Source organism: Dermatophagoides pteronyssinus, unplaced genomic scaffold (assembly GCF_027571235.1).
Source record: "Dermatophagoides pteronyssinus isolate colony J.1.1.1.1 unplaced genomic scaffold, Derpt_VIB-CSIC_2022.12 sq0016, whole genome shotgun sequence".
Lineage (NCBI taxonomy): Eukaryota > Metazoa > Arthropoda > Arachnida > Sarcoptiformes > Pyroglyphidae > Dermatophagoides > Dermatophagoides pteronyssinus.
In genome coordinates this window covers 366,824-389,924 of record NW_027461540.1, presented here as the reverse complement: position 1 = coordinate 389,924, position 23,101 = coordinate 366,824, and the positions used below count along the sequence as shown (strand labels likewise).

At 31.2% G+C, this 23,101-nt stretch overlaps 4 protein-coding genes and 1 long non-coding RNA gene across 5 annotated transcripts; 3 read left to right on the top strand and 2 right to left on the bottom strand.

Annotated features, from left to right (window-relative positions):
• The first annotated feature begins 107 nt into the window (after positions 1 to 107).
• Gdh (glutamate dehydrogenase, mitochondrial) lies at positions 108 to 2,792 on the top strand. The gene is made up of 6 exons (XM_027346704.2): positions 108 to 244; positions 390 to 557; positions 734 to 1,609; positions 1,675 to 2,257; positions 2,331 to 2,485; positions 2,571 to 2,792. Exons 3-6 carry the CDS (start codon positions 767 to 769, stop codon positions 2,688 to 2,690), a joined length of 1,701 nt encoding a protein of 566 aa, XP_027202505.1. The 5' UTR covers positions 108 to 244; positions 390 to 557; positions 734 to 766; the 3' UTR covers positions 2,691 to 2,792.
• A 144-nt stretch (positions 2,793 to 2,936) lies between these two features.
• On the top strand, positions 2,937 to 6,019 carry LOC113796432 (histone-lysine N-methyltransferase SMYD3-like). Its single transcript, XM_027346705.2, has 4 exons — positions 2,937 to 3,621; positions 3,697 to 3,769; positions 3,837 to 4,225; positions 4,293 to 6,019. The coding sequence occupies exons 1-4, from the start codon at positions 3,506 to 3,508 to the stop codon at positions 5,185 to 5,187; spliced, it is 1,473 nt and encodes a 490-aa protein (XP_027202506.1). The 5' UTR covers positions 2,937 to 3,505; the 3' UTR covers positions 5,188 to 6,019.
• On the bottom strand, positions 5,132 to 5,619 carry LOC142645618 (mitochondrial ubiquitin ligase activator of NFKB 1-like). The gene is made up of 2 exons (XM_075822232.1): positions 5,358 to 5,619; positions 5,132 to 5,259 (listed from the first exon to the last, which is right to left on the bottom strand). Exons 1-2 carry the CDS (start codon positions 5,617 to 5,619, stop codon positions 5,201 to 5,203), a joined length of 321 nt encoding a protein of 106 aa, XP_075678347.1. The 3' UTR covers positions 5,132 to 5,200.
• On the bottom strand, positions 5,701 to 17,871 carry LOC113796460 (uncharacterized). The gene is made up of 7 exons (XM_027346737.2): positions 17,085 to 17,871; positions 15,228 to 16,442; positions 15,012 to 15,176; positions 14,563 to 14,679; positions 9,197 to 14,494; positions 6,408 to 9,138; positions 5,701 to 6,325 (listed from the first exon to the last, which is right to left on the bottom strand). The coding sequence occupies exons 1-7, from the start codon at positions 17,631 to 17,633 to the stop codon at positions 6,210 to 6,212; spliced, it is 10,191 nt and encodes a 3,396-aa protein (XP_027202538.2). The 5' UTR covers positions 17,634 to 17,871; the 3' UTR covers positions 5,701 to 6,209.
• A 1,188-nt stretch (positions 17,872 to 19,059) lies between these two features.
• LOC142645619 (uncharacterized) lies at positions 19,060 to 21,287 on the top strand. Its single transcript, XR_012846705.1, has 2 exons — positions 19,060 to 19,838; positions 20,165 to 21,287. It is a non-coding gene; the product is annotated as an uncharacterized LOC142645619 (long non-coding RNA).
• The last annotated feature ends 1,814 nt before the right edge of the window (positions 21,288 to 23,101 follow it).

The window sequence follows — 23,101 nt, the reverse complement described above, 5'->3', positions numbered from 1 at the left end:
TTTTGGCAAAACTCTAAAATTTCATTTGAAAAAGAATCTGTGCCAATCTTCATTCAGTTTTTTTCCTGTTTTATCCATCCAACATAATATATAGTTACAAATAACACTGCAGTGTTTAATGCTACTTCCCAGCAACAACAACAAAAAAAAACTTTGGTTGACAAATTCTTTTTTGCGAATTACGACATTATTTTCTGTTTTTCTAATGGGATTTTTCCATCACCACCACCACCACTTCTTTTAGGTTAATATTTTTTTAATGTTTACTGTTTTGTTGTTTGTTGTTGATCGAATACAACCTTGATCTTTTTTGTTCTGTTTCAGTTTCAGTTTCAGGAATTTTATTTTCTAATTGATTTTTTCTCCTTCTTCTCTTGTTTCCTAATCAGACCAATCATCAATAATTAATTATCAACAAAAAGGCAAACGATAATTTATCAATCAAAATTGGCCCGAATCTAATATTGATCATTATCATCATTCAACTAGCAAAAAATCTAATCATCATCAAATCAAATCGAATCATTTTTTAAACATTCGATTTTTCTTCTCCTACTGTAAGTTGATTGATAATTGATTTTTTATCAACCAAAAAAAAATCTTGTCTTTAAATTGAATGATAAAATCGTTTTTTTTCTTCTTGGCAGAGGTGAAAAACTAGCAATGTCAATATCATTCTGAATTGTTTCCAATTGAAATTTTAACTTTTTTCTTTTGTTTTTTCTTCGTATAGAATTTTGGTCAGCATTAAAGTAAATAGGAAAATATGTTAAGAAACGTATTACGTGGTTATCGTTCGTCCATCATATCACCATCATCATCATCAATATTATCATCAAATTCAATATGGACAAATCATTCGGCAAATATTTTAAAATGTCAACAAAAATCGGATGAAAATCCAATGAAAAATGATGATATAAATCAACCACATCAAATACCTGAACGTGTTAAATATGTAATCGATGCTGAAAATCCATCATTTTTTCATATGGTTGAATATTTTTATCATCGTGGTTGGCAAATTGTTGAAGATAAATTAGTTGATGAATTAAAAGGTCGTATGAGTATTGAAGAGAAAAGAAAAAAAATTCGTGGTTATTTAAGTATTATTGGTCCATGTCATTCGGTATTGGAAGTATCATTTCCATTAAAACGTGATAATGGTGAATATACAATGATAAAAGGTTGGCGTGCACAACATAGTCATCATCGTTTACCAACAAAAGGTGGTATACGTTATAGTACGGATGTTTCATTGGATGAAGTAAAAGCATTATCTGCATTGATGACATTTAAATGTGCTGTTGTTGATGTACCATTTGGTGGTGCTAAAGCTGGTTTAAAAATTAATCCCAAAGATTTTAGTGAAAATGAATTGGAAAAAATGACTAGAAATTTTGCATTAAATTTAGCCAAAAAAGGATTTTTAGGCCCGGGAATTGATGTTCCAGCACCGGATATGGGAACCGGTGAACGTGAAATGAGCTGGATTTCCGATACATATGCTCAAACAATTGGTCATACTGATTTAAATTCACATGCTTGTGTTACCGGTAAACCAATTAATCAAGGTGGTATTCATGGTCGTATTTCGGCAACTGGTCGTGTAAGTTTTTTTTTGTAATGAATTTTTTGATTCGATTTTTTTTTAAATTTATTCAAATTCTGTAGGGTTTATTTCATGGAATTGATAATTTTATTAATGAAGCATCATTTATGTCGATGATTGAATCGACACCAGGTTGGGCTGGTAAAACCTGTATTATACAAGGTTTTGGTAATGTTGGCTTGCATGCAATGCGTTATCTACATCGTGCTGGTGCTAAATGTATCGGTGTTATTGAATGGGATGGTTCAATTTATAATCCGGATGGTATCGATCCAAAAGATTTAGAAGATTATAAATTAACTAATGAAACAATTGTTGGTTATCCAAAAGCAAAACCTTATCAAGGTGAATCATTATTATATGAACCATGCGATATTTTAGTACCAGCTGCAACCGAAAAAGTTATTACCAAAGAAAATGCTCATAAAATTCAATGTAAAATTATTGCCGAAGCAGCTAATGGTCCAACAACACCGGCTGCCGATAAAATATTGATTGATCGAAAAATTCTGATCATACCGGATTTATATATAAATGCCGGTGGTGTAACAGTTTCATATTTTGAATGGTTAAAAAATCTGAATCATGTTAGTTATGGCCGGTTATTATTCAAATATGAACGTGAATCTAATTATCATTTACTTGGTCAGTTTTTGTTTTTTTTATCACAATTTTTTTTTAAATCATTTCATTGTTTTTTATTCTTAAATGAAAACAGATAGCGTTCAAGAATCATTGGAACGACGTTTCGGTAAATCCGGTGGACGTATACCAATAGTACCAAGTGAAGCATTTCAAAAAAGAATATCCGGTGCATCAGAAAAAGATATTGTATTATCCGGTTTAGATTATACAATGGAACGTTCAGCTAGGGTTAGTTTGAATTTTATATAATGTTGAAATCTTTTCTCTAATTTTTCTTTTCTCTCTTTTTCAATTTACCTTAATATTCTTTCAGCAAATTATGCGTATTGTTCAAAAATATAATCTAGGTTTAGATCTGCGTACAGCTGCCTATGTAAATTCGATTGAAAAAATTTTCCTTACTTATAAAGAAGCTGGATTGACATTCACTTAGGTGTGGAATAATGTGAAGTAATAAAACCAAACCAACCAACCAACAACAATAGCAATGGCAAAAGAAATAATAAAAAAAAATCTACAAATTTTAATCTAAAAATCATTCATTTTTATAATATGTGCGATGTGTTTGAAATTGTTTTAGATCATCATCATCATCTTCTTCTTCTTCATTTTTTTCATTTTTTGTTTTGTCTTTTTTTTTTTGTTTGTTTATTGAAATTGTGATGTTAATGCATACATTTATTCTGGTGTTATTATTATAAAAAGAAAAAAAAAAAACATTTTGCAATTTTCATTTTGAATTCGGATGGTTTGGTTGGTTGGTGATGGTGGATAGATTTTTTCCAATTATATTTTAGACTAATTTTAGAATCCCCAACCAATATCATTTACAGACATAATTACGAAATGTCTTGAATGAGCGATGATGATGATGATGATAATCAGTCAAGTTAAGTTTAGTTAGTTAGCAACGAATCTAATTAATCGTGGCGCCAAACAAAACAAAACAAAACATTCAATGTCAGCTATGACGACGACGACAACAACGATGATGTAGACATAGAACACGGTCGGTCCGTTTAGAAGGAGAAGAAGAATATTCCGAAAATATTATGGCGCGTTTTTATTGCCCCTCACTTTTCCTCCCACCTCCAAACCCCATCCTTATTCGATTATGGTATTTAAACGACATCAAAATTCTTGAATGCGGGAAAGGATTTTTTTCTTTTCTTCTCTTCTCCATTCATTCATCAGCTAAATCCAATTTTGACTTTGTTTTCGTTGTTGTTCTTTGTCCGAATCTGAATTATGATGATGGTAAAACATTTCCATCAAGGTGATATTATCTATCAATCGGTGAATGATAAACCATTTGTTTATGTATTATTGGCTGATCAACGTTTGATTCGTTGTGAAAATTGTTTGTAAGTTTATTCATTTGAATTGAACTGAATGATTCAAGTTCATCATCATCAATTTTCCCCTTCCTCAAAATAAAGCAACAAAATTGAAGATGCAAAATTCATGTGTAAGGAGTGTCGATATGTTCGTTATTGTTGTAAAAAATGTCAGGTAATAGTGTCAGGTGTGTTTGATTAACGCAAAAATTGATACAAACGTTTTTTTTATTCTAATTTAGGATGAATCAACCGCTATACATTATCCCGAATGTTATGTAATACGAACAAGACCATTACGTACATTGACAAGAATGATTTTAAGAATTTTAAATAAAATTCAACCAAATGATAATGATTCATTTAGCGAAACAATTTATAATCATAAACGAACATGGAATTGTTTAATGGATCATTATGATCATTTAGTAAAAGATTTGGATGCAATGTTAATGTTTGGCGCTATTTTCGAAGAACTGGAATTATTCAATTTCCATAATAATAATAATCATCATTATAAGAATTTATCAATTGAACAATTAATAAGAATTTATGGAAAAATTCTTATCAATTCATTTGCAATAACTGATCAAAATTCTGGTCAGATAATTGGAAGAGCATTATATCTTGGGTAAGATTAATGTTGTATAGATTTTTTATCAGTAAAATTTTTTTTCTGAATTTCTGAAATTTCACAGTGCATCAATATTTGATCATACTTGTCATCATCCAGATCTTTATTATCAATTTGATGGTTTGAAAATTTATTTTATTGCAGCCCGAGATATTTGTTTACGAATAACCGATTTGGAAAATTTTACCGAAATAAATGATAATGATCAAGATGCTAAAGATATTGATCAATTACATATCAGTTATTTGGATGAAATTCTACCCGTATGGGAACGACAAAGAATTCTAAAATCGAATTATTATTTTGATTGTCAATGTCAAAGATGTCAAACGGATATGAAACGATTATCATCATTATCAACAACAGCATTCATTTCAAATGAATTAACACAATGTTTAGATTTGATTGAAGATGATTATTTTCAATCTGATTATTCCATAGAATTAATACAAATGGCAGTTGATTATTTTGATTTTATTGATAAAACAAACAATTCAACAATCTCGGTGGATATTTCCATGCAAACAAACACCGAATTGATTTCAAGAATCCAACATTTGATTCAATATAATCATCAACAACAAACATCCAATCAAATGTTATTGAAACAATGTAAAAAAATAATTTTGATCACCACTATTGATAAATCATGTCCATCATTAGATTTGATACGAATCAAAGATTTTCTATTATGTTATGATGATGATGATGAATCAGATTTATTGAATAGTAATGAATTTGAACAAATATTACAATCATATTCAAAATATTATGGTAATCATAAACATCCAAGAATTTTACGAAGATTATGGTTTTGGTTAGGGATATTATTGTTGAAAAAATTTTCAACGCCATCATCAACAACAACGACGACAAAAGTTATAGAAAATTTAAATATTTTATTAACATTATTATATCGTCGAGCGAAAATTATCAAATCTTATTTACAATCTGGTTAATTTAGATAAATTCTTAATCAACAGCTAAATAAATGCGTACAACTTTCCAGACAATTTTTCGACAAACAGGACCTAGAAAAAAACCAAAGAAAAAAAAACAAAATAAAATGAAAATTAAAACCAAATATGTATAAACCAGCCAATTCATCATTCACTGCATTATTACTTACATTTACCAAAACGACGAATTTTTTGCTGTGCACATAATAAACAAGAAATTAAATGACCACAATCCAATAGAACACAATCAATTGAACGTTCACAACAAAGCCAACAATCTGGTAATTTATTTGATGGTGACGATGATAATGCTGATGATGACAGATAAATCCAATCTTTTTGTTGTTGTTGTTGTTGAAATGTTGTTTGATCATTTAATATTTCAATTTTGGTAACCATCATTGGTCCAGAATTGGTTTGAATTATAGTCATTATATAACAAATTCAGCAAAAAACAAAACTATAACAATTTGTAAATTTGTTTTTTAAATTATAAACAGCCAAAACAAAAAATTAGAATTGCAATCATTATTTAATTTTTTTTTTTAAATTTATTAATTCACAGTTTTAATAATTATTTTTTAAGGAATAATTAATTAATTAATTAGTAATAATAATGACATTAAATTTCAATCAAATTATAATGAGATGGATGATGAATTTCAAGAAAAAAAATACACAAATGATTTTTTCAATGTAATTTTTGTTTGAATGTTTTTGGTATATATTCAACAAATGAATCCGATTCAATCTCTGTGTGTGTGTGTTTTCATGGTTATGTTCAAAAAAAAAAAAAAAAAATGTGAGACAAAATATTTTTCATATATCGATTCAGAGATGAGACAATAATGTTCAAATGAAAGTTTTTTTTGCCCAAGAACCGATGGGGAAGAAAAATATTACATCATAGAAATTTAATATCACAGAATCAAGTTGAGAGAGAGAGAGAGTGTGTGTGAAAAACGGTAAATCCATTAACGAAAAATTTCGAATTCTTCAATTCAATTCAATTAAATCAAATATCATGATTCATCATCCGATAATGGTTCATATGATAGATTATTATTGGTAGCTGTTGTTGTTGTTGTTGTTGTTTTTGCAGTATTTGTTGTTTTAACAGATTCTGATGAAGTATTTTCTATAAAATATATGTAAAAAGAAAAAATAAAAAATTAAAAAATGAACCGAAAACAAAAAAACTATTGAAAATTTAAACTAACCATAATTGCTGCTATTCAATTTGATTACACCACTTTTGGAATTTTTTCCACCACCACCACCACCACCACCACCATCATCATTATCATCATTTGTTAATGAATTATTTTGACAATCAGGTGATGATGATGATGTAGGTGTTGGTTGACGTGGATTTTCATCGATTACCATTTCACCTGGTGAAATTGGTGAATCCGGAAATGTTGATGATGAAGATATTGGTGTTGTTTTCATATTATCCGTTACTGTTGATGAAGTATTTTCCATATTTTGATTTTGATTAATTGATGGCTGTGATAATTCTTTTTTACATTCTTCAGTTGCTAATTTTTTTGATGATGGTGTTGAAGATCGTGATGATGATCCACCACCAACATTATTATCCACCATTTCACCTGAAGAAGACTTATTATCAGCGCCACTTTCTCTTTCTTGTTGTTGTTGTTGTTCACTGCTATTATTATTATTGTTTGATGCAGTCGAATAATTAGTTGAACTAGTTATTGATGATGATGATGATGATGTTCGTTTCATTGCTTCGGCAATACGATTTGTAATAAAAAATGGTGATTCATGTCCACCAGGTAAATGATGAATCGATGATGATGATTGATCAGTGGGAATTTTTGATGAAGATGATGAATGTTGAGGAGGCGGCGGTGGTGGTGGATGATATCCAAATGGCAGAGAATAATTAAGAAAATTTGGCCAATTAGCAGTGGTTACTACTGGATTCGGCGGCTGTTGTTGCTGTGATCCTGATGATGATCCTTGTTGTTGATGTTGTTGTGGTGGAGAAATAGGTTCAATATAATGTGAAAGATGTTTCAGATTAGGTGGTGGTGGCAATGGTGATGAACTTTTACCAATATTACTACTGTTTGATGATGATGATGGTGGTGTCGATACATTTCCAGTCATATGAATTACTTGTTGTCGATGCACAGACGATGGATCTGTTGATTGATCCATTGGTTGTAATGCACGACGTAGTTTAAAATTATCGGCAACTGAAGATGTTGTAGTAGATGAACTACCACCACCACTAGACGACGATGTAACTGATACAATATTTAAATCATCACCACGTTTTGAAGATAAACGTGATGATGATGTTACCATTACAGCCGGTGATGATGATGATGAATTTGTTGTTGTTGTTGTTGTTGCAGAAAAATTCTGAATATTATCCGTAATCATATTGAATATTGTATCTCTTAATGATGATTGTTTTCCAGTCAAATCTATTCCCGTTGTTGCTGATGGCGTTGATGATGGTGGCTGTGATGGTATTTTATGTTGTTGATGAAATAAACTACCAATATCTAAAATCGGATTATTCGATGATGATGTTGGTGTATTCGAAGGTGATGGACGATTATTATTATTATTATTATTATTATTCATCGATGATTTTAAACGATTCAACGATGATGATGATGATGATGGATAATTTCCAAGACTACCACCTTTTGTTGAATCAATATTAATTTGTTTAGTAATAATAGCATCAATAAGATTTGCAGCTGTTAATCCACCACTTGATTGTGAATTTGATTCACGATCTTTTTGAAATGATTGTGAAAATAATTTCGATGCTTCATCCATTGATTCGGCTGTACTATTGTTTACATGACTTAATGATGATGTTTTATTTGCATTTCTTGGCGATCTAAGTTCATCATTTTTCGATGAAAAAGCGACAGCAGCAGCAGAAGCATTTTCAACTTGTTGCCGTAAACCACGTTCAAAATGTTCTGGACTAAATGGATTAAGTTCACGACCAAATTTAAGTCCAGGATTATTACCACCACCACCAGCAACAGCAGCAGGATTAACATTCAATAACGGTGGATAATTTAATAATTCTGGTCGAAAACTACTGGCAGTACTTGCACGTTGATGATGTTCTAATGCTGCTGAATGAAAATCACCTGGATAAAAATTTAGCTTTTTCTTTTGTTGTTGTTGTTGTTCGGCCAACAATAAATGTCGATCATGTTCGACAGATAAATGACCAGTCGGTGTGGATAACATTCCAAACGGTGGTGTAGTTCCTGGTGGAGGTGGTGGAAATCCTCTACCTCCTCTGAGATCAATCTGAGTTTCACCACCACCATGATGATGAATTTGATGATTATTAGCTGAAGATGGTCTTGATGAATCGGATGATCCAATTCGATGATTGCGATTAGATTTCGAAGATGAATCTTCTTTAGATCTATTATTATTATTATTATTGATTGATAGATCAGTAATCATCAAATCCTGACCAGGATGAGAATGATGGCCAGAATCATTCAATATAGGTGGATAAACAATACGATTCGACATAGCTTGTTTGATTTGTTGTTGTTGTTGATTAGATCCAGGCTGTAAATGTTGAGCAAAACTTTCGGAAAAACATTTTTCAAAACCTTCTTTATTTAAACGTGATGAAATCGATGTTGCACCAGAACCAGAACCTGATGTTGTTGTATTGATGGATGTTGTTTGTGAACTTGGCGGTATCGATAGACTTGGCTGTTGAATAGCTGCATTAACCAATGTAGCCAATGCATCATGTTCAGCTGGAAAATTATTATTATTATTATGCTGTATATTTCCCCTAGGTGAATGAGAATTTTTTAATAAATCTTCTCTTGGTGGTACTGATTGTATAACCGATGTTCCTTTTGATGATTGTTGTTGTTGTTGCTGTTGATAACATTGTTGTATAACATTTTGTCGATTCTTTGACGAGAAAAAAAATTCAAAATTAAAACAAAAATCATCATTATCAAAGACATACCAAAAATGCAATTGGATTCCAATGAAGAAAAGCTTGTTGTTGATCTAGAATTGTAGCATTTTTTCCATCTGTTATTATACGATCTTGATGAAGATATGGTGATGATTGATGGGCAGCAGCTGAAATTTGAAATGAAGATGTTGGCCTGGAATGAGATTTATCCGAAATAATTTGATGACTTGGTAGTGGTGGTGGTGCCGAAGGTGGTGGCGGTGGTGGTTGATGTTGAATCAAACGACCAGAAGAATCTTGTTGTTGAATTCGATCGGATTCTTTTTCATTTGATGATGCACTTGATCTTCGTGGTTGCATCTGTTTAGATGTATTAAAATCAATCAATATTTGATTAATATTACCACCACCAGCAGCAGCAGCAGCAGAATCAGATTTTATATTTTGAACATTATTGTTGTTTGCTGCTGAAGAAGATTTTGATGATAATGATAATGATCCAGATGATGGATAATTCGGTGAAAAAGGTCTATGATAAATGGGCAGTTGATGTTGTGAAATAGTTGATTCATAATTTGTTTTCATACGATCAATAAAATCATAATTCGGTATCGATACATTAGCCGTTGATTGTTGCGATGATTGATTATTTGATTTATTATTCGAACGTTTATTTCCACTACCACCACCATGAACAACGGCAAAATCCAATGGTGATGAATCATTTTTTCGATTCGAAGATGATGATGATGGTGGTGGATTAATTTGTTGTAAAAGTTGATGATGATGTGGATGATGATAATGTGATTGTGTAGTTGGAATCAATGATGATAAATTAGTTCCTGGTGGAATATGACCACCACCACCACCAGGAATAGGAATATTATTATTATTATTATTACCAGGCCCAATTGCAGGCATAATCAATGGTGTTCCTTGTGTAATTGAACCTTTAGCCAGATCAGGATTATTCATATGACGATAAAGTTCATTATAATGTATTGGATGATGATGTATTGATGGATGGAATGATCCTGTTATATTTGTTGTTTGATGATGATGTGATTGAGGTGTCAGCGATGATGATGGTGGTGGTGGTAAAATATTTGCTGGATGTGAATGTGATTGTGAAAATTTCGAACCAGAACCCGAAACGGAAACATTTAATGCAGCAGCCATTGCTGCAACTGCTTGTAGTTGTTGTTGTTGTTGATGATGATAATGATGAGGCGAAGCAGCTTGTGGATGTTGTTGACCTAATTGACCAGGCTGTAAAACAACTGGTGTTCCTTGTGTTATCGATCCACTTGTTAATTTATCACGAACAGCTGTTTCAGCTTTAGGTGATAAGGCAAATGTTGATGATGATGATGGTGGTTGTTGTGGAGATTTTGAATTAATTTTCAACGATGGAACCTGACCATAAATATTTGATGATTGACCACCACCACCACCACCAGTAGAAGAACGATTCATTTTCATTGGATCAGTAATATGATGAACACCACCACTATTAGATGTCATAAAAGCATCAATCATATTCGGTATACGTGATGCTGGATGATTATTATTATTATTATTATTATTCATCAATAGATTTGATGAATGTGCATATGGTGGACGTAAAATATTTTGTGTTGCCGCTGAATTATCCATTAATGATGAAGAATGATGTGAAAATGGTGATTTTATCTGATGTGGCATATTTAATGGTGATGAACGTGATGATGATTGGTTACCACCACCATTATTACCACCAATTGAATCCATTTTCATAATTTTATTATTAATTGGATGATGATGATGAAAATCTTTTGGTGAATTACGTTGTTGTTGTAAAATTGTTTGATCATATGATCGTTTAGATGATTTATTACTTAAATCTTGTACTTCATCTTCAACGGTTGTTGTTGTTGTTGAATTAGATCCATAAGAAAAATTAATACCAGCAGCTAAACCTTCCGGTTTCATCATCATTAAATTCATACCACCAGATCGTTGTTGCTGTTGTTGTTGTTGCAAAGCAGTTGATGCTAAAATATCCATTTTACTTAAATCTGGTGTTGGTTGTCGACTTAATGATTGATTAGAATTTGGTGTTGAAATTTCACGTTTTAAACATAAAGGTGTAGAATTATTATTTGATGATGATTGTTGTACAACGGTAGAACATGGTTCTATTTTAACAGCAGCAGCAGTAGTATTAGTAGATTCAGATGATAATGTATGAGTAGTGTTATATGATGATGGTTGAGATGATGATATTCCTGCTGTTGCAGCACCAGTTTCGGTTGATAAACTTTTTTCAATTGCTTTCCATATTAGATCACGAACACATGTTCCACCAGAATTATTATTATTATTATCATTATTATTATTGTTTGTCGATGTTGTTGATGTTAAATTATTAACATCATTAATCGATGATGATTTTGATGTTGAATGTGGTGTTGGTGTTCGATTGGATCCAGCCGTTGTTGAAGGAACCGAAGAAGAAGTATTCGAAGATGATGAAATCTGAATCGATGGTGCATTTGGATTGATCAAAAACATTGGAACTTGTGGTGCATCAAAACCAACCAATTTATCTCGATTAAATGATGATGATGATGATGTTGAATATGATGATGATTGATTCGATTGTTTCAAATCGTCCATCACTTTTGTTTCAATTTTTACATTATTCGAATGTTGTTGTTGTGTTGATGAACCTGAACGTGATCCAGAATTTGGAAATGAAAATGAACCAGAAGATCGATCCAAACCTGTAGCAGTATTATTATTTGTTTCATTCATATTATTTGATGATTCATCAGCACTCATTGTTGCTGATGAATCATAATCACTTTTTAATGAACTTTGTGAAAGACTTAATGGTTTACAATCTTGAAGATTTTGATTTGATTTAGTTAAAGAATTCTGTGCTTCTTGATGATTATCACCTGAAGATGTTGGTTTTCCACTACCACCACCACCACCACCTGATGATGATGAAGCCGATGCTGTATCACTTTCATTATTATTTTGTTGATTATCATCTAAACTTGATGCAGTAGTATCATCATCACCACTAATACCACCACCACCACCATTATCACCATCAGTATCTTCACCTGAATCTATTGCAGAATTCCATGGTCTACCGATTGATTGATAAAATTCTTTCAATGCTGAAACTAATTGAAATTCATTTTTAAATAAAACAAATGCTTTATAACAATCTTGTGGTGTTTTTTGTTGTTCAAAACTACCATTCGATGATATTGTTGCCCAATTTTTACCATAAGTACGAATCATTGTACGTAGTTTTTCTTGATCATCGGGTGATGACCATACTTTACGAAAATCTTCTTTTACCATCGAAGATGAATCAATATTAGTTATTGATGATGATGTATTGGTAAGTTGTTGTTGTTGATTATTATCAATCAATTTTTGATCCAAATTTATTGTTCGATTTGATAAACGACGATTTAATCTCATTACACAACGTGCACAACCAATTTTAATATCTAATGGTATTTGTAATTCTTTCGAAATTTGTTGTTTCAATTCATTATCATCCAACATATCTAACCATTGTTGTGGTAATTGTTTTAGATGTAATTTTTTACGTTTAGGTGTATTATTTGTTGATGTATTTGTTGTAGAATTATTTGCATTCGATGATGATGATGATGAAGAAATACATAAAGGCATTGGACAATAACGTTTTTCTCTTAGATTACTATTAATCGATTGTTGTTGTTGTTTTTTCAGATGACAACCAAAACAAACACGACCTAATATTTGATTACCATTCGATGTTTTTTGATTTGTTGTTGTTGTTGAATTCATTAATAATGTTGATAATTGTAAACCATATGATTGATAATTATTCTGTGTTATTGGACGAGATTTTTGTGGATTTGTTGATACTAAATGATCACCACAACAAAGACAACAACCAATTGATGATGAAGAAGAACTATTTCCACTATTATCACATATTGTAGAATTGGTAGAACATTCTGTTGTTGTTAATGTTGTTGTTGTTGATCCATTTGCTAATAAATCACTATTATCACTATTATCACATCGATTAATTACAGTTGATGATGATGATGAATCTCCTTGATTATTTGTTTGATGAACATTATTATTAGTGTTTGGTGTTGATGTTGAAATAGTTGAAATTTTACCATTCGAATTTGTTGTCGTTGTTGTTGTTGTTGTTATATCACCCGAACTATTTGCCATCGATGTTGATGTTAATGAAAATGTAATAGTAGCAATATTTGTTGTAATTGCTATCGAATATGGTAATATAACTGATGTTGATGAATTTGGATATTGACGATTTAACAATGCTGCTGATGCAGATGATGATAATGTTGTTGTTGATGATGTGGATAATGATGTTGTTGTTGATGCTGTTGTTGATGATGATCCAATTGCTCCATCCAATCCACTAATTGAATGTTGTGATTGATTATTATTTTGATTAATTAAATGTGGTGATCCACGTTGATTGACTAAATTTTGATGATGTTGTTGTTGTTGTTGTGCTTTAATCATTGCACGTGTACGTTTTTTAACATGTTTCCTTAATAATTGTTTATAATTTTCATGTTTTTTCGATAAATAATAATAATTAATACAATCGGCTATAGATTTTCTTTCCAAATATTGAGCAATTATGCCGAATTTTTTCGGATTTAATAAATATTTTTCACGAAATATTTCCTTTTCACCTTCAGTCCAAATGTTTATATTACGAATTTCTTTATATAATGACATTGGATCTTGTAGATAACCATTTTGATTATCAAAACGTATTAAATTTTTTAATTGAATCCTTGTATACATTATTGGCGGTATAACAATATATGAACGCATTTTTTTATCCTCCAATTCTTGATGCTGTAATCCATCCATAATTTCTTCCAATTCAGCATCCGAACGTATACGATGTTGTTGATTACTATTACGTTGTACACGTTCACGATCTTCACGTTGTTTACGTATTTCCGGAAAATGTTTTTCAAATGATTCTCGTATTTTTAAATCACGTTGTTTTTTCACTGGATTTGATTCAATTTTTTCTACTTTTTTTAACCATTCTAACATTTGTTGATCATATTTTTCTGCTTGTATTTGTTGTTCTTTTGTAACAAGTTTTTTATAACGATTAATACGATCAATTAATTTTGAACGAAATTGTTGATGTTGTTCATTATTTTTTCTAATTATTGGTAAATCCATTGGTTGATTATATAATGGTAATGCGATTGTTTCGGATAAATTATTATTATTATCATTTCCTAATAATCGATATAGATTTTGATGGGCTTTTTTAGCTTTCATCTGAGATGTCAAAGGGTTAAAAAAGGAATTAATTTACAAATTTCAATCAACAATTTATTAACACTTACAGTATTTTCCTGTATAATTTTCTGCACTAATGTTGGTTCTAATTTGATACCATTTTTTTGTTTATCATCTTCATCCGAATCGATTGGTAATTTTCTTGTTGCAGCTTCCAATTGTTGCTATAATAATAATAATTTTTTCAAAATTCAAAAAAATAAAAAAAAATAATCAAAAATTTGATTAACAAAGATAAGAATCACGAAGGAAAATAACCAAGAAAAATGAAATAAAGGTCATTTCTCTCTTTTTCTTCATTCACATAATCTATTTGGGGCTTTTTTTTCCCTAAAATTATCAATTTTTTTTTTTGATTATGATTTTTACATTAATTTATTTATTGCCTTTATCAATCATATCATCATCATCATCATTTCGTTATCATCACACGCACAGAAATAATGATAACATTTTTTTTTGTTTGAATCAAAATCTTATTATATTTAACACATACCGCTCTTAATTTTAATTGATTAATATCCACTTCATTTGTTTGTATTTGTCTATCACAAGCATTTATTGATGATAATATTTGATCTTTTAATGATGTTAATGGTGATATACGTGATTCATCTTGTGGTGTTGGTGAAATGGCTTCAAAATGTGGATTATAACCATCCTGTAGAAAAACAAAAGAGTTAATTAAATTCAGAAAACAAAGGGAACTTACTTCAACATTATCATCAATAGTTTCGACAATCATTTCTTGTTGTTGTTGTTGATTAGAAGATGATGTTGAAATACGTGTAGATCCAGTTGTTGAAATAGTTGCCAATTGATTTGATGAATGATTTAATATTAACGATGATCTTTCATTATCGATTAATGGTAAAATTTTTGCTGCTGTTGTTGAATGTCCTGATTGAATAGGATTATTATAATAATGTGGATGTAATTGATGATTCGATGATGATGGTGGATGATAACCACCGCCACCACCACCACCAACAACATTTTGACTATTTCCACCAATATGATGCTGTACAAAATGATGTTGTCCATGTGTTGATAATGATTGTGGCGGCGGTATCTGTATCTGTGGTGGAGGTGGTAGAATCCCTGTATGATTAATTCCATGATGATGATGTAATGCCATTAATGGCATTATATTACTATTACCACCACCTGATAATGATACTGGAATTTGATTTTGATTCTGTGTTGATGGTATTGGACTACTATTACCACCTAATTGTATTCCTGGAATATTATTTGGTAAATAATGATGATGATGATGATTGGATGATAATAGATTTCTTTTATTTGAAATATCATATATTTCATGTAATAAATGACCATGTGATAAATGATTATGTTGTAATGATGATGATGAACTACCATGATGTGAATGATGTGGATGAATTAAATTTGATGAAACAATTGATGATGATGATGATGTTGGTGGTAGTATCGTTGATGATGATGATGACGATACACCATGATGTTGTTGATGATGATGTAACATCGATATTGATGTTGGGGGTAGTTGCGAGGGTGGTACTGATGCCGATATCAGACCTGCCTGTATTAATGGATTTGGTGATGATGATGATTGTGGACCAACACCATGTTGAGATTGTTGATGAATAAGATGATGTGGATGTTGTTGTTGTTGCTGCGGATGCGAATGATGATTAATAATTGGTGCCGACGATGCAGCCGATGATATTGTCATTGGTGATGGCATCGAAACAATTGTTGTTGTTGCTGCTGTTTTGGAATTTAAATAATTTCCTAATGAAATTGATATTCTTTCACCACCACCAATATTGTTGTTTTGGTTATAAATTTCAATATTATCAGTTGGATTGATTAATGTTGTTTGATGATGATGAGAAGCGTTATTATTATTGCGTTCGAATATAATATTTTGAGCAAATCGTTCCTAAAATTTTTTTTTCAATATAAAAAATGAATGAATGAATTATTCGACAAGATCAACAAATTAAACATTGTGTTTGTTCAATGCGAATGTTTTTTTTAATACAAAACTTAATGGACTTGATATATAACTAAATAAAGAAAGAAAGAAAAATCTACTCAAAAGAAAAATGAATCAAGAAAGAGACATTGAAAGAGACAAGGATTTTTTCATTTTCAAAATGAAAATTAAAGAGTATGTGTGTGTTTGGTTGTCTAAATGTTATGATGAAAAGTGAATATTGTAAAGAAAGATTACAAGTTTTTTTTTCTAAGTGAAGGGAAATATACGAAGAAGACGACTTAACAACAGATATCTTTTACTTTGAAAAAAAACATAGATTTTTTATCAATGAATCAATTAATCAATCAAAAGTCTCAATCCACAATCATTATCAATTATTATCGAAAAGAAAATAGAAAAAAAATGCATTCAAAAAACTAAACTAAACTAAAAATGAAATAAACAAACAAAACAAAACAAAACAGCAGCAAACAAGCAAGCAATAACATTTTATCTATCTTTCCTGATTTGATATATAAACTGTTGATCAACAGAATCAAATTGACAAACAAGAATTTCATTTAATAATACAAAACAACATACAATATCTCTTGTCGTTGGTTGTGAATACTTTGTATCATCATTATTATTATCATTTATTAAACCCAATTGATGATTATAATTAGTTGTTGTTGGAGGCGGTGGAGGAGTTGAACAATTTTGTTGTTGAAAATGATACAATAGATTATTATTATTATTATTATTTGGATTTAAAAATTGATAATGATGTGGTGCTGGTGGTGATTGATTAGTAAAATTGAATAAATTTTGTTTTAAAAATTGTCCATGATGATGATTTGGATAAAGTTGTTGTTGTTGTGGGTGCTGATGTCTTTTATTATTGTTGATAAAAGAAGATGTGTGGCTGCTGCTGTTGGTGGTTGATACTGGAGAATTTCTTGAATAAAAATCTGAGGCACTATTTGTTGTTGTTGTTGATAATGGTGATAATGATGATGATAATGATGATAATGGATAGGACGACAATGTAACTGGCACATTTTGCTGTTGATGCAGCTGATTAGGATTAGGATTTTTTGGTTGTTGCTGTTGTCGTTGTCGATGATGATGAATAGATTTAGAATGATGCATTGAATGAAAAATGTAAAATGTAAATGTAAAAAAGAAGAAAAAATTGCCACACAAAAAATCAAATCATCATTCTTCAAAAATATTGAAATTCTGCTTTAAATTCTTCTGACTCAAAAAGATGAAACAAAAAACAACAAGAAAAACAAAGAGAAGGAATGCTTATTTTTTTCGAAAGAAATTAGCCAAAAGAAATCATACACAACACAAATGAAAAGAAAACATTAAGATTTTCGTTTCAGCGTAGATATTTTTCTTGGAAACAAAACAAAACAAAAATCAATCCAGAATCGAATCGAATCGATAACACCAAACACACACTTGATTATCAGATTAATCAATATTTTTTTTCTGGATTAATAAGAAGAATAATAAGATGATGATGAAGAAGAAAAAATTGATGACAAAAAAATAAATCAAAAAGAAAAAGAACCAGAAAAGAAGAAGAAAAAATTACTTCATTTCACATTTTTTTTTCTCTGTGTATATGGTGTGTGTTCTGTGTTATACATGTATCATTCTCTCTCTCTCGCTCTCGCTCACTCACTCTCATCATACTCCACAAACATTCGAAATTATTATCATCATCATCATCATCAACCTCGACATCATCATCAACATCGTCATAGCTATTCTTTATGGAAAGAAAAAAAATCCTCATCACTTGTATGTATGCCACTACTCTTTTTTTGTTGTTTATTTAAAAATGAAAAAAAAAATCCATTCGAAATATAGACCCGTAAGGGCACACGAAGAGACACAAAGTGAAAGAAAACAGAGGGCTGGCTTGTTTTTTTTCTGCTAGCAGCATTTAAAAATGATAAATGATTTTTTCTTCTTCTTCTTTTTTGGATAATGATGTTGATATCCCCCCCGAAGCAACTCGCCACATTTTTTTTTTTGGTTTTTTGGATAATGTGGTGTGATGATGATGATGATGATGGTTTTTTCTTTTCTTTTTTTTTTGTTTTTTTTTCATTCATTTGTCGGTTCTGAATGAGGAGAGAGTCGCGTCATCAGAAAAATATTTTTTTTTTTGTTTTTTTTTTTTGGAGTCGGAGATAACCGAACCAGCCACCACGCTGTCCTTATGAGGATCCAAGGCTGCAAAAACAAAAACAAAACAAAACAAAAAATTCAACACTTTTAACAAAGAAGCAGGGGCAATATCGGGGGGGAGGTTTATTTTTGAAAAAAAAACCTGTCCTAATTCAAAACAATGCCACTACTACCATATATATCATTATCCAATCCATTATCATAATCAAAAAAAAAAAAACATGAACAGAACAAAAAGAGGCAAATGTACTATTATTAGTAAAATCATTTAGGGGTAGTGGTATTTTTTTTTTTTTTTTTTTTTGATCCAGAAAACAAAAATAGTAGTGGTAAAAGTATTCTATTTTTGTATACAATTTATTCACCGCATTATGAATCAATCTAACAAACAAACAAAAAAAAAGTCCTCCCTTGAATTTTTTGTTTTCCTTCTGTTGGTCTGGCTTATATGGGGGGCTAAAATAATCATCATCTTGATGGGGATGGCTCAATATATACTCTTCATATTCATCATCGATTTGATCCCCCTTGTTTTGTTTTTTTTTCAATTCAATTCTATTTTCAAACAACAACAACAAAATCCCCCATGCTGAACCCTCCCTGAATAACTTCTGTGCCATCCCTGTTTAGTTTTTCATTTCATTTATTTTTTTTGTCATTCTATTGTGTTTTCTGATCAAAAAAAAAAAAAAAAAAAAATGATAATGATTGAAGATGAGGATGATGATACCAGAAATCAAGTGAGAAACAAGCTTCCATTGCTGATGATAATCATCCTCGCTTTACCACAGATTTTTATTGTTGTTGTTTTTCAATCATGAACTTTGTTGATGAATCCATCCATCCATCCATCAACAAAATATATAATAACTTTCCCTCCCTATAAAAAAAAACGCCCAGTTTTTCTTTTTCAGCTAAGCCCAACCCTTTATGGAAAAACGGGAGCCGGTGGGAAATTTGATGGTTGGATCGATAAAAGCCCAACCAACCACAACTGTTTATCGAAATGCATGTGCGTATCGAAAGAAATTAGAAGAAAAAAAAATGTGATAATGATAAATTGTGTGGCACACACAACTTGCAAATGGAAACAAAATCATTTTCATTTTTTTTTTGTCCGATTCCAATCTAATTACACAAACAAAACAGGTAAAACCTTAAAACATTTACCTGTCATTCTCAGTTTTAGAAAAAAAAATTATCACATCAAGAGATGCGGATATCTTGATCTATCTTTAACACATTTCTATAAAAAAAATGTTATTTACACAAACAAATTGATGATGTATCTATCACCCCACCACGTTTCCATCCCCCCATGTTTTCCCTTGCCCCACAAAAAGTATTTTTTTTTAGGTACAAAGTACACAACCGAAAACAGAAAACATTATTATTAATTTAGACTTTGTTATTTTTTTTAAATAATTAATTAATGAATGAATTAAGATAAACTAATTATTTTAAAATTTTTTCAGATAATTAAAGGTGGTGGTGGTGGTGGGGTTATTTCATCTCCCTGTGTGTGTGTGTGCTTAAGTGTTAAAATTAGAAAAAATAAGTATTTTTTTCTGTTTGTTTGTTTTTGGGAAAAAAATTGTTGTTGTTGTTGTTGTTGCTGGATTAATTAATCATCATCATCATCTTAATATCTAAATTCAATATCTACCTGTACACACAAGTGTTAATTTTTTTTTTCTTCTTCTTAAAGAGCCTGGCCAGGTCGACCTGGGCTTGGAAAGATCATCATCACTGCTAAGCGAGCTTATACTGTATTTATTTATCCAAAATTAAGCAGGAAGCAAAAAAAAAAAAAAGAAGAGAGAATCGACTGTATTATCCTCATATAGATATCCACCTCCACACACACACACACGCCGTTCAAATATTTTCTGACTCAAGATCTTCCCTGGAGGCAATTAGAGATTGCAATAACTGCCATCCATTAGTAATTGACATCAACAACAGAATTGGCGAACTAAAAGAAATAGGCACGAACGTCTATCTATATTGGATCAAGGCGCACACAAATTACGTCTGGAACGAATTGGCAGATCAACTGGCAAAAGCGGCAACGATGGAGAGCTTCGCCGTTGAGGAGTACAACAAAATGCCGGCGTCTACACTTAAACATGAATATCGACAAAAAGCTAATGCTGAATGGGCCGCACGGACTACAGATGCTGCAACCGGAAGATGGACGGTTCGTCTTATTCCGAGTTTGGAGATTGCGGAGAGAGTGCAAACCAAGCTCGGTATGAGCCAATTATTAACACAAGTATTGTCTGGCCATGGCGCAACCAGACATTACCTCTGTAGGTTTAAACAAATCGATAACGGCTCCTGCCCATGTAATAATAACAATCAGCAGACAACAGAGCATTTAATACTGGACTGCCCCATTTGGACAAACTTCCGTCATCGAATTACAATAAAACATGGTATATCTACGGACGATCTGGCCAACCTGGACGTAATCCTCAGGAACAACGACCTGGCGCAGGATTGGATCAGTTTCGTGACGATCATTTATGACGGATTGCCATTCATCAATCGTGAACACCGATCCGTACCCGTATAAATTAAAAATTTTTGTATTTATTTCTTACCATCGTTTCCTTCCTGCTAAACTAATTGTCATTTCACATAGTACATATTGTTATTTCACATTATTTTTCTTTTAATTTAATTTATCTGTTTTTCACATTTGTACAATGTATTTTACACACCTTTATCCCTGTATACAAACACAAGACATAATTTGATAACCAAACGCCCTCCCGCCTTGATGTTTCCCTTGCATCGGTGGTGCAGTGGCAACCCATTCACAGGACACACACACACGCAAAGCCGGTATCATCAGTGGCGAAAAAAATAACCAGATAAAATAAACGGACAGACGGATGGACAAATGATATATCCAAAAAAAAAGAAAGAAAAAAAAGAAAAAACTTTATTTCCATTCGAAATGTACCTTTTTGCCTGGCTGGCTTGCTTTCTACAATCATCATCATTAAATAAGACACACGAGTCGAAGCAAACCATGAATTTTTCAAGTTTTTTTTTTCTTTTTCTTGACTACCTCGAAAAATGAATAAAACAAAACAAACATTCGATGTTGTTGTTTGTTGATGATGATGATAATTCATTGAACGGGAAGATTTTTTTTTCATTCAAAATAGGCGCCCATCTCTCTCTCTCCTCCTCTCGCAGTCGATATAGTTTGAATTCAATATTAGTTCAAACTAATTCAATATAGTTTGAATTCGATATTTTTCTTAAGAAAAAATTCAGTCTTTGATTCGAATCTGGAAAGTTGGATTTTTTCGTATTTTTTGTTTTTCCAAAGAAACCGAATACGGTGGAGTCTTTTGATCGCCGTCGTCTTCTTCGATTTGTTTACGGGGTTTTTTTTCAGGTCCATTAAACAGTGGTGGTGGTTTATCAACGAAAAAAAAAAAGAAAAAAGAAAAAACGTGAATGGAGTCGCATCATTTTCGTGTTCTGTTGTTGTTGTTGTTGTTGTTTTTTGTCAATTCAACTGAAAAAAAAACATTATTATTATTATTATTATTATTATTCTACAGTCATTCATCGCTTTTACAGGATTCATTCGATATTGAATAACCGATTTTTATCATATGATGATGATTATGATTATCTAATTTTGCCAAAAACGAAAGTCGGTGAACCTGACTTTTTTGTTTTCATTTGGTTGAATTTGATGAATGTCATCTTTGATAAAATGGTGATGGAATAGAGACTGGTAAAAGAATTTTTCAAAAAAAACTTCAATTTCTCTGGCGGTGTTCTAGATTTTCTATCCAGATCTTTCTATCCACGAAGAAGAAGAAATTCCCGAGAATTCTTTAATCCTTTCCTCTCTATTCGTTTTTTTGTTTACCAACTTGTAAACCATCCCCCCTGGCGCCCAAAAAAAAATTCTTTCAATTTTAAAATCCAAAAAAACATTTTCAAAAAAAAAAACTGTACATTTTTTTTTACTCAAACAGAATCTGAATCAACAACAAAAAAAAAAACAAAAACAGAATTCCCACGCGCAATTACCATCACCATCATCATCATCATCATCATTCGTTGCATAATAAAAACCGGACGGGATAAAACCACCAGGGCGACCAGGTTTTTCTGTTTTCCCATTTAATTCTTGATGATCAAAACATTCTCGGTGTGTATGAGTGTCTGTGTTTGGCATAATGTTAAAAAAAGGATTATTTTTACTTTATCGAATCGTTTTCGGTGGTTTATTAATAGGGGGGCTGGGCGCGATTGACAAAAAGTTGGATGGATATATATTGTACGCCTGATTTTTTTTTCCGTTCTATATCTGAATCATCATCATTACATCAGTTACTTTTGAAAATTGGAATTTGGAAACCCGTGCTGCCATCTAT

Bases quoted from the DNA above. Each gene is read 5' to 3' on its own strand.
- Gdh (XM_027346704.2), top strand. From the start codon at position 767: ATGTTAAGAAACGTATTACGTGGTTATCGTTCGTCCATCATATCACCA. The intron at 1,610-1,674 runs GTAAGTTTTTTT...CAAATTCTGTAG, and splicing joins GTATTTCGGCAACTGGTCGT to GGTTTATTTCATGGAATTGA. The intron at 2,258-2,330 runs GTCAGTTTTTGT...AAATGAAAACAG, and splicing joins ATCTAATTATCATTTACTTG to ATAGCGTTCAAGAATCATTG.
- LOC142645618 (XM_075822232.1), bottom strand. From the start codon at position 5,619: ATGACTATAATTCAAACCAATTCTGGACCAATGATGGTTACCAAAATT. The intron at 5,260-5,357 runs GTAAGTAATAAT...GTTTTTTTCTAG, and splicing joins AATTCGTCGTTTTGGTAAAT to GTCCTGTTTGTCGAAAAATT.
- LOC113796460 (XM_027346737.2), bottom strand. From the start codon at position 17,633: ATGCATCATTCTAAATCTATTCATCATCATCGACAACGACAACAGCAA. The intron at 16,443-17,084 runs GTATGTTGTTTT...AAAAAATTTTAG, and splicing joins AACCAACGACAAGAGATATT to GAACGATTTGCTCAAAATAT. The intron at 15,177-15,227 runs GTAAGTTCCCTT...GTTTTTCTACAG, and splicing joins CTATTGATGATAATGTTGAA to GATGGTTATAATCCACATTT.
- LOC113796432 (XM_027346705.2), top strand. From the start codon at position 3,506: ATGATGATGGTAAAACATTTCCATCAAGGTGATATTATCTATCAATCG. The intron at 3,622-3,696 runs GTAAGTTTATTC...CTCAAAATAAAG, and splicing joins ATTCGTTGTGAAAATTGTTT to CAACAAAATTGAAGATGCAA. The intron at 4,226-4,292 runs GTAAGATTAATG...GAAATTTCACAG, and splicing joins GGAAGAGCATTATATCTTGG to TGCATCAATATTTGATCATA.